General features: G+C 29.3%; 1 protein-coding gene across 1 annotated transcript; it reads left to right on the top strand.

Moving 5' to 3' along the window:
* Positions 1-10012: 10012 nt before the first annotated feature.
* Positions 10013-10621, top strand: LOC107001512 (ethylene-responsive transcription factor 1B-like). The gene has a single exon (XM_015199529.1). The coding sequence runs from the start codon at positions 10013-10015 to the stop codon at positions 10619-10621; it is 609 nt and encodes a 202-aa protein (XP_015055015.1).
* Positions 10622-11822: the final 1201 nt, after the last annotated feature.

Here is an 11822-nt window from a genome sequence, read left to right as displayed (position 1 = left end):
GTCCAAAAAAATAAGTTTGTATATTCCGATATTGAAGAACTCAAACAACATATGAAGAAATAAGTAAGTAATGATATCAATCTTTTTTATGTTAAATATAAAACTGAATGTCAAGTATTTTTAATAAGTTGATAGTAAATTTGAGTATCTTCTGAATTTGATAAAGACAAATCACTCTGAGATGATGAATTCTAGAAATAGGGAGGACAACCAACAACCAAAGGTAGTGCATTATATATGTGTTTTGTTTGTGTGTTTTAACTTTCATTGGTTATTATGTTACAAACTTAATTCATGAAGGAGATGCGCGGCAAGTCTACGTCGTACATGGTTGAAGTTTCCGATAAAGAAGGTAATTATGCACATCAAACAAGTACCTTTAAGTTTGATCAACAACCAACCTCACTGATACAAATGAATTTTGCCAATAATGATCAAAGCATTGGTGTATCTGATTTTGATGTTAAAGATTAGATTTTTATTTTACTTTATTCATTGTGTAGATCCAATTATATAATTTATCAGTAACATATTTTGTTTGAAAAAAAACATGTTAAGAAATATAAACTGAAGATATATTGGAGAATCAGAAAGAAATGAAGAAAGTTTCAGAACTTCAATCCTCAGATGCAATTATTCATCATACTACAGAAATAACTGAGCATAAGAAGGTAACATTATCATCGTAAATTGACTATTAGTATACATCAACTTTGTAGTGATACATCAAACTGCGTCATCATGATACATGCAATTTACTTGTATGATTATGATACATATTATTAATGTTTACATCAGTAGTGTTTTTAACTTTGGTGTGTATTATACTTTACATTTTTAATTATGTGTGTATATGAGACATTCCATTGCAAGATACATACCAGTGTAAATAACTAAAATTGTTTGCCTACTATATGTAATTCGTAGTTTGATGTAATTTGTCTTGATACATTAACAGTCCTTTGTATATGATTCTTTGTTGTTTAATGTATCATAAATTGTACAATATGTTATTATTCAGGATGATCCATCAGCACAAATGCTTCAACATTTCTTCAAAGAAACAATACACGAAGATGCTTCATATAAAGTTTAACACAACACCAATCAATCTATGCCAGATACTGTTATATTTGATACATCACTAATTTATGTTTCATGTATAATTTATATATCACATGAATTGTCAAACCTTATTTAATTATCAATTTAAATCATAAAGGATCTGCAACATCTTATAGAATATTATCTGAAATTCGAGAAGTCATGAATACACTTATTGTTGATCTAGGAAGATTGCCTATTCATGCTAAACCGGTTAGTGCGTCAAATCTACAAGAGTTAAACAACATACTAAGTTTGCTTTCAAACAGTCAATTACCCATTGATATTTCAATCACAGAGATTGTTGTCCAAAATGATACAAATACTCCTTTTGCACGTATCAAGATGCCTTCGAAAAGCTGCAAATCTCCTTACTTAACTTCATTTGGGTCAAGTGAAAAAGGAAAAAAGGTCATGGAGGATGTAATTCATCCAAATATTTTATTTGAAGGTTGTGAGATCACAAACCGAGCCCCGTCACATCTGATTGATGAGTTTGTTGAGTGGGTTACTACAGATCTTCTCAAAACGCATGCTAAAAAGTAAGTTATATACTTTTTAATGGATTTGTTCAATTTTGAAATTACAATTCTTGTTCCACTTTTAAATAAAATCTTTTCTTTACACTTAATAATACAGGAAAGCATCAGAGGATAAGTACAGAGAAAGAGCCTCTTCATTGGTTTTTGAAATGATGGATTATCTTGTTACACATCCGTCCAATAAAAATTGGTTTTATATTATGTCCCAGCCCAAAAACTGTTGGACTGATCAGGTAAATTTGACATGTATATGTAAATTTCATGTGTCTGCAAATGTATCATATATAGTTATCTTAATGTATATGATACATTCATTTAATAGATGTTATATACATATCAATGTCATATACCACTTTCAGTATCTAACATTTTATTTTCTTTATTTTTCTTTTAATATGTATAATTATATTTATAATATTTTGTGTAGCACATTGATGTTGTTTTTTACTATCTTCGTAAAAAATCAAAACTTCGCAGCATGAATCAATATAGATATACAACAATCAATTGTTAGTTCAGTACACATATCAACAATACCCATAAAAGGTATTATAACAATGAGGCTGATGATGACATTAGTACCAAGAACACATTGATCATGCGGGAGCTCTATCTGTACATGAGAGGTCAATAATCAACGTCATGAAAGGATTTTCAATACCAGCTGAATTGTCATGGCATCTTGTGGACGATGTTTATATTCCGATTAATTATGATGGAAATTTTCGTTGGGTGCTAGCTATTATTGAATTAAATCATAGATTGATACGCGTCTATTACTCTTCTTTAGGCACAAGAAACAAGTATATTCTTAGGAGATAAAAAAATTATCAAGGATGCTACCTTCTTACCTCCTTGACAGTGGTTTCTTTGAAAAAATTGAGCGGACAAGTTGGTCAGAACTTGATGCATATAAGGACAAACAAACTGGTACACTTTTAGAGTCACATAATCCTTTCAATGTTGAATACGTTGAAGACATCATGCAACAAGAAGGTGATAGCCTATTAATATTTAAATTCATGTCTATAATAATATGTGTAAGTTTTTTTACAAATTTATATTCTGCATTTTGTTGTAGGGACTGTTGTTATATATAGATACATTTGTAGAGTTTTTGAGTGATCAACTTGTTATATCACCTAATACTGATGGCCATCTTGCAAATTATCTATACAATAGATATGCAACATTATTATGGAGATACGACAGCGATAAGTTCAAGGTGGATACATAAGTGAGAATGACGATCCACCAAAGCCTAAGGGTTAATTCACAAAATCAACTGAACAACATTTCGTTAACATAGATAAGTACTTAGTAGGGATAGCATGAACAATTTTTCATGTTGTTTTGTTTTAAAGACAATTTCATTTTTTTATGTGTTTCTCTAAAAACCTATTGTATTACAGTCTTTTGTTATTTATTAAAATTCTGTTTTTTCAGTATATTGCTTTAGATACATTATTTGCTTCATAACGTTAAGCTCCACAATCATCATTGCTTGAGTTTAAGTATTTTGAAGTTTAGTTGCAAAGTGATGTATATGATACATAAGTTATAATGTATAATGTACATGAGTTTTACTCACATATACCAATAACATTTGTGTTTAAGACACTTGAATTATATGAATATATATGATACATCATATACATTAATAAATAAATCACAACATACTATCAAATTGAAAAACAGCACTGCTAAGGAAAAGTATATCAAAATTATAATTGTATCTAATATAGTTTTAATAGTTTAAATGTGTGATTCATTACTAATCTTCATTGTATATGATATAACATAATGCCATTTATATGATATATATAGTACACATTTGAAAAAGTCAAGTTTGAAACACTTAAATTTGTTTAAATTATGATTATGATATTGAATCAATGTTTCATTCATTTACACAATAATTATTTTTCTTTATTTATGTAACAGTACAACAATAATCTTATATTTAATAAGCTTGTCACACAATTCTCAACAAATGCATTTAGTTAAACAACAAAATAAATTGTGTAATCAATACACTTTATTTAATCCAAATACAAAAGTGAAAATACATATAAGTGGAATTTATTAACCATGAACACGAATGTCTTGTTTAAAACATTATTTCAATTCTTTTTCGAAAAAAAAGTACAAGTTCTCCAATTGTGACCTTCTTGTCCACATTGCCCTCAAGAATTCTTGTTCACTGTTATCTCATCCGCATTTTTCTTTCTTCGCTTCCTTGGTCGTCCAACCAACTCTATACCTAATTAGCAGGACAATTTCATCTAAAACATAGTCTGGCACGGTCCAATCCTCCTTATCTGGCATTGGAACCACTGCAACCTCGTATGTATTTTCTAATGCATTAGGCTTAGAGTAATCAGAACAATATGGATGCATATATGTAACATTCTTGTGCTTCAAAACTGCAGTTGCGTGTGCACAAGGTATATCATTATGTTGAAATCTTCCACACATACATATTTTTACGCTCAAGGCATACAATGTATCTTCTTCCGACTTCATAAACTGAGAAAATATATTCAGACAATGGAACAATCTGAAAATAATAAGAAGTTAGTGATACATTACATAATATGTCATTTATATATCATTTTCCAAGCAATGTTTTTCACTGAACTCATCCGAGTTTTTGGTACATAAAACAAAAAGTTAGAGATATTAATAATAAATATCTTCATCTTTAAACTTTTATATGCGTTTACAATCAATACCTCCTCAAATATTCGGTCCAATGTGTCTTTTGTATATGACGCTATTTCTCTATTTTACAGTTTCAATTACCAAATAAAAGTCTAGAAGCCTATTATAGTAAACATACATGAATCAACAAGGCAGCCATTGATACACTCTATGATGTTCAAAGTCATCATTCTACCTCTGTATACTATTGAATGAACTCTTGACCACTTCTCATACCCAACATCCTCAAGGTAATCCTTCACCTTACGATCAACTTTCACCACCTTAGCCATTAACTTATCAAAATCTTCCTTTCTGTATTGTCTTTGCTATTGAGTAAAATATATCACTTCGTGTATTTTTACTCCTTTTGAAGGTTGAACATACATTCATCCAAAGATACCATATGCATACACAATGAGGTACATTTGGGAACACAGTGCCTACACTCTTCATAATACTTTCATTTTTAATGGATACAATACACATGTTTTCAGGCTCCTCAAATTCATTTTTGAAAAGTTCAAAGAACCATGTCGACTAACATTCATTTTTAGTGCGTACAACACCATATGCCAATGGAAATATGCAACCTAATTACAACGCAACAAAAATTTAACTTCATGATACATAACTTTTACACTAAGATACATTAAGTATACATATAAAATAAATTTTAAATTACATCAGTATTACAACAATCATACCTGCACCATTGAGTGTGCTCGCTGATACAAAAGTACCTTTGTAAGCCTCGCCAAGATGTGCAACGTTCACTACAATGCCTGTAGTAGTCGAACCCTCTTCTCAATGGCCTCAGCGCTATGAAAAGATACATGAATTGATTATTTTTCGTCTTTTGCATCCTTATATATGAATTTGGATACACTTTGTTTAGCATCCATATGTATCTCGGCATCTTCTTATATCCTTCTGATGGCTTACCCTTGAGCATTTCTAGTGCATGTTCCTTAGCATGTCATGCTTGCTGGTATGATATTTCAATCCCATATAATGCTCGAATATCTTCAATTAAATCATGAGGCATACGAATTCGTTTATGATTTACCAACATAGGGGCAGTCACACCACTAATAAATCAAATTGTTGCTTGTACTTTTGTTAGTATCCTATCCCACATTGCACATGTGTGTTCACTATTGAAGTGTCTCACTTTGAATACATTAGATTTCTTTCTGCAAGAAGACTTTAAATTCCATCCACATTGATCACTGAAGCAAACTAACACATAGCTATTTAATTTTTTAATTGGATTAATTCATATAACAAAAGTAATGTTACAGTTTTTCACAACTAATGGATCTGCCATTAAAAAGAACACAATCATTTTTTTACAAAATTTTTATGTATCACATAATAAAGTTTATCAATACACACCTAATTCAATTGTCAATACTAATAATCATAATACTTACCAATTTGTTTATATCATCAAACACTGACAAACTTATCATTACGATACATATACTAATTAGATTTATGTATCATACACAATAGCAACTAGAATTGTACTATTATATGCATAAACTAAAGAAAAATAAATTAAATTAGAGATAAAACAGTCAAATACCTTTTTTTATCCGATCTTTTCACTCGAAAATCGAAGTTGTTCTTTATTTATATTTCGTCATTACAGCGATGAGTGTTCGTTTATCCTTATACAATTGTCCGTCTTCACATCAGTACTATTGGAATCAGTTATGTAATTTGTAGCATTTAATTTTGAAATATAATCAAAGTCATAAATTCTCGATTTGACCAGAGCAAGAGCTTCCGTATCTCTTTTTGTACCTCCACGCATATGATTTTTCCGCATGAACAATCAAAATTATGTATCTCCCCAACCATTTTCTCAGTTGTATCAATACATAGCGGATACATGTCGAGTCCAGGCTCATTCTTTTTTACTTCCAAATAAAGTTGCACACCCATGTCGTTCTTGATTTTCAGCGGACATGAGTTTCCGTCTATGGTGTATCAGATTTCAATATCTTTTCAAACATCGTCGAACTCTAACTCTGCTAAAATCAACGCTTTCAGATTTATAAATGAAATTTATTGTCCAACACAACTCCATCAACCTTGTAACCTTCGTAATTAACATCACTTACTCAAATTCTAGAATGCCATAACAAAATTGAGATATTCATCTTCTAAAACTGTTTTTTTTTCGAGTTCTTAGAATGTAGATCAACTTTATCAAGATAAATTTTGTTCGATGAAGGAGCTCTAATTTAAAATTTGCATTTATCAATCAGTTACGTAATGGAATTGAAAGTTTACAAGCAGTCGCGCGTGAATTATGAGATTTATAGTTATTAAAATCAAATTGACGTTATTATTTCCTTCTTAAACGCAACAACTATCAACTGGAATGTATCCAAACTTATGTATCCCGTACAAAACAATATGTATCCTGCAAACAACATTTTTCAGAGATTTTTGGTAAATAGAAAACTAGAAGGGATAGGATGTTATTTATTATTTAAAATATGTGGTTCCTATAATTTATACATACATACATACATACATACATACATACATACATACATACATATATATATATATATATATATATATATATATATATATATATTTGTCTTCGTTAGAGCCTTCAATATGGGCTAGGTCCATTGGGCTGGCCTGATCTAATCCGGAATTTAATCAGGTTTGGCTAATATTTTTGGAGTCCATTTAACAAAAGTATTTTTTTAGCCCGGCCTAGATAAGTGTGCGGATTTGTAGGGCTTGAAAATATAGGTAGGACCGGCCATGGGTCAATAAAAATTAATTAAAAAATATGATATAATATTAAATTTTAAAATTAAAGAGAGTCCAAGCTCAAAATGATTAGGTTAATATTATTATTTGGATACTTATACTTTTACTTGAAAAAAAACTTAATAAATATTATAAAGATGATTTAATTTGTGGATTTGATTAACAAGTAGTAATATTAACATCATGTAATATTGTATTGTTGATATTTTTGATAATATTTTATATTATAATTTATAATTTAATTTAATAATTATAAAACATAATATAATTTTAAAAAAGTGAGCTAGTCCGGCAAGCCTGTAGCCCACGTACTTGTAGGTTGGGCCGACCGTTTTCTGATCCACGCCAAAAATAGGCTAACCCGATCTGATTCGTAAAATATCAAAGCTTGTATGAATTAACCCGAATCGGATGAATTAACTCATATTGACAACTCTTATTATCGTTAAAAAGTGTTAATATGATTAAAAAGACTTTTCTAATGTCCCATAAGATGATTATACTGACTTGACTTCCACTTTAATTATGAATCAACTTCCAATGTTATTACGTGAACATAAGACTATACTTAAATGTCAATAACTATATTTTGAATAGGATTTACATCAAATTATTCTAATTTATCATTGATTATTAGTTACCTACCGAATGAAAATAACTATGGCTTAATCATCTATCATTTAGTTATAAGAATTATGTGAAGATATGTATTTAAAACTATTTAAACATCGGGCACAAGTAAATTGTATAAACATTTTATGCTAGTATTTGCTTGCCTTTTCTTATCACAGGATATTTTGTGTAATTATTCAATATTCAATATTCATTGGTTCTATTTAATCTAAATAGTGTAATTTGAACAAATTAGATAGATTTGCCCTCAAAAACAAGAAGTTAAAGATCAATTATCTCATACTTCCTTTTCCTTTTCGTGTAATTTTACATAACTCAGTCAAATCATATCGCATAAGCTTCATTACAAGAAACACCCTTCCTACCAATTATTTTTGCTTTATAAAAAAAAAAGGGTTTTGAAGTCTATCATCAAGTTAATATGTAAGGTCCAAGTCACAAAAGATTGTGACATTTTAAAGACATACAAAATTGTGGAATTACGTATCGAAGCAACAATAGTCTTGAGCACGTGTTCCACCTCATTCCACGTTTATTGACTTTTTGAGATTTTGACTCATTTTTTTAATTTGGATCTAATTTTTTGTTGTTGATTTTCACTTTTCAAGATATATTTTTATTTTTATCAAAAATTTAAATTGGCTGAATAAATAGCACATTTTAGACTACTTTAGATGATATTATGTTATATCTTAGAAAAATTACCGTCTTTAATTGAAATTATTAAATTAGGAAAGTGCACCTACAAAACAATAACCATTTTAATTTACTTCTCTATGTGCCCTCAATTAACCATAATTTTGCTTCATCATGATTTACCTCCTCTATTCTGTCTTTTTAAGATGAGGAGAACAAAATTCAAATTTTCCAATAAAAAAAAATGATGAATCCCTTGATCTTATCTGACTTTGCGATCGGAAGATTCTAATCAGCTACATATTCTTGTATGTATTATGCTGAATGTATTATCAACTCATTTTATTCTGTGTTGATCTATTACAATACCAAGACCTTGAAGATATTGCATATTACTATATATGTCTTTGTCAAATTTAAAGTCACTTGCAAATGTCAGTCTTGATGCAATTCAACTTCTTCAATAGAAAGATTGAGACCACTTTGATTACTTGTCCATCACTTATTACTACTTCGATATGAAATGTTTGAAAGTAAAGAAAATTTTGGAATTATGTAATTTACGTTGAAAATATATCAAATATATTAATATATTTTTTTAAGCTTATGATAGTAAATATATCATATTGAAAACTGGAACTAAAGAGTAGCTAAAAAAGAAAAAAGATATTTTTTTAAACTAACTAAAAAGAAAAGTAGGCGGAGTACTATTTTAGTTCGATGATAATAACTTATTTAGTCAGTTTTTAGAAAAGTAAAAAATGCTTACTTTAGCTAGTTGTGATCAAAGAAAAAAGAAGTGTTCTCAAGTAGTATAAAATGTCTTTTAGAAAAATAAATTGTCTCCAAAAAAATACAAATTTTATACTCTACTATTGACAAGAACGATTTTTAGATAGATTAGCAAAACACAGAACTCTACTTCTCGAATAAAAAAAAAAACTTTTGATGCCAAAATTAGTGAAGTTTGAAAATTTTATTAAATAGGCCATTCAAATTTAGAGCGTTGAGATTATCTCACTTGTTTTTCATCTTGTAATTTTTATGTGTTTGCTTTTTTATATTTGAAATTCGAAATTTTGGCTTCACCACTGCTAGAAGGAATTAAATGCTCTCCGAACACTTGCTTGAGACATTTCATGAGACTTTATTTTCAAGTTAACTAGCATTGAAATTTTGTCACTTGGCCATAGCATATGTCAATCTAGTAGTACAATTTTATACCAAACATTGGCCCAGGTGCAATTTTTAACTTAGAAGATAATTTTTATGTATAATTAGAGATTAGATAGACCTTCATTATCTATTAAATTAACCATTTTTAAAAGAGTTAAAGACTTGAGGTCTAGAATTGGATTAATAATTAAGTCAAGAGAGATAAAGGTGAAAATCTTGAAAATTGAAGATATATGTATTCATCTATCCATCTCCTCAAGTCCTTCCTTATCCAATGCAAAAACATACATATATATATATATTAGTTCAAAAAGAGTCGACTCATTTTTTTTTTTTTTAATTCATTCACTTCAAGGTTGATTCTGAATACTATATAATATCATTAATATTCAACCAACACTCAAAGCCTTATGGATATGGAACTTTCATCCCTTCATTGCCCAAATTATGATTTCTTACTAAATGAATTTCGAATATGGGAATTTGATTCCGAGTTGAATAATCATGATCATCATATACCAAGAAGTTCGTCATCCTCAAAGACTACAAATTTTTTGAAAAGAAGCAACTATGATGAGGTGACATCATATTCCATCAAGAGAAAAGACGCGGATGGAAAAAAAGAAATAGATGAAGAAAAACATTATAAAGGAGTTAGAAAGAGGCCATGGGGTAAATATGCGGCAGAAATAAGGGATTCAACAAGAAAGGGAATTAGGGTATGGCTTGGGACATTTGATACGGCTGAAGAAGCTGCTTTAGTTTATGATCAAGCTGCATTTTCAATGCGCGGTCCTTTAGCACTTCTCAATTTTTCAACGAAAAAGGTCCGAGAATCACTAGAAAATATTAATTTTTTTATCCAAGATGGCTTGTCTCCAGCAGCTGCTTTAAAGGAAAAATATAAAATGAGAATGAAAAATATGAAGAGGAGAAATAGGAAGAAGAAGATGAAGAAAACAGTTTTGATTTTTGAAGACTTGGGTGCTGACTTATTAGAAGAACTTTTGTTCAATTCAACATGACCATGTTCGGTGATTTCATTACTCCCTCCGTTTCGTAAAGAATGGTATAGTTTGACTTGACACGAAATTTAAGAAAATAAAGAACATTTTTGATCATGTGGTCCTAAATTAAAGTTATGTCAAATGAACAAAATTACCCTTTAATCTTGTGGCCTTAAACATGTGACGTGGAAATTTATTGCTAAAAAAGAAATAGGTTATTCCTTTTGAAATAAACTAAAAAGAAAATGAGATCATTCTTTTTTAAACAGAGAGAGTAATAAATAAGATTTGTGGAAAAAAACAGAATGTATATAAATTTTATGTTTGTTTCATTTTATAAGTGAAATTTGTGAAAGATAAAACATATATAGATCTTACATAAGAAAACAAATTTTTTCCAAATAGTGTTTACAATTTAGTAAATTTGCTCTCCCAATCCTACCAATTTTTTGTGGTGAAAAACATAAAATTCACTAAAGCTTCCAGAAAGCTGGCAGTCTTCATCACCGAAAGCAACATCATTGGAAGCCATATTCGGTAGAAGCTAATAAGATGTCAACATATTAGTGAGTGATGGGGATGTGGGAGGTAGCTCACTTGGGCTGAGAATTAGGGTTGTAATGCGACTAGGGCACATATCGATTTGTTTGGTTCGATTTATCAGTTGTCAATTTGTAAGCATATTAAATTATTATAGAACCATTAAGATAATCTAATAATAAAAATATTATTTAATTTACTATCGAATTATAATTAGTCCGTTAAGAAAAATTCTCAAGTCGTTACGAACCGATAGCCTAATAATAAAAAAAAGTCAATATCGTTATCAAAACTGCTAAATTAATAATTCATTAACGATAAATCAATATATTTTTTCAAAATTTATTTATTGATTTCTATTTGATTTTGGACAACCCTAATACAACAACTCAATCATATAGTAGCAGGAAGAATTGTTGGTAATATTTTGGGGTAGTTCGATAAATAAACAAATATATATAGGAAAAATTACTAAACTACACTACTTTAATTTATCTAATTCCATTAATTCCCTACTAATTTATTAAATTTCAAAAATCCTTTTTTTTACCCCCCAATGATACTAATAACTTTACACGTTGGAAACTTAAAAAGTTAAATTAACCTTCCCAAAGTTAGAAGTTACCGTCCCAAGTAAAAATTAATTCCATTCCCCCAAAAATCTCGCCTTCCCCAATTT

The sequence above is a fragment of the Solanum pennellii genome, chromosome 10 (assembly GCF_001406875.1).
Source record: "Solanum pennellii chromosome 10, SPENNV200".
Lineage (NCBI taxonomy): Eukaryota > Viridiplantae > Streptophyta > Magnoliopsida > Solanales > Solanaceae > Solanum > Solanum pennellii.
The sequence above is the reverse complement of the archived record's forward strand: the minus strand, read 5'-3'. Positions and strand labels throughout refer to the sequence as shown.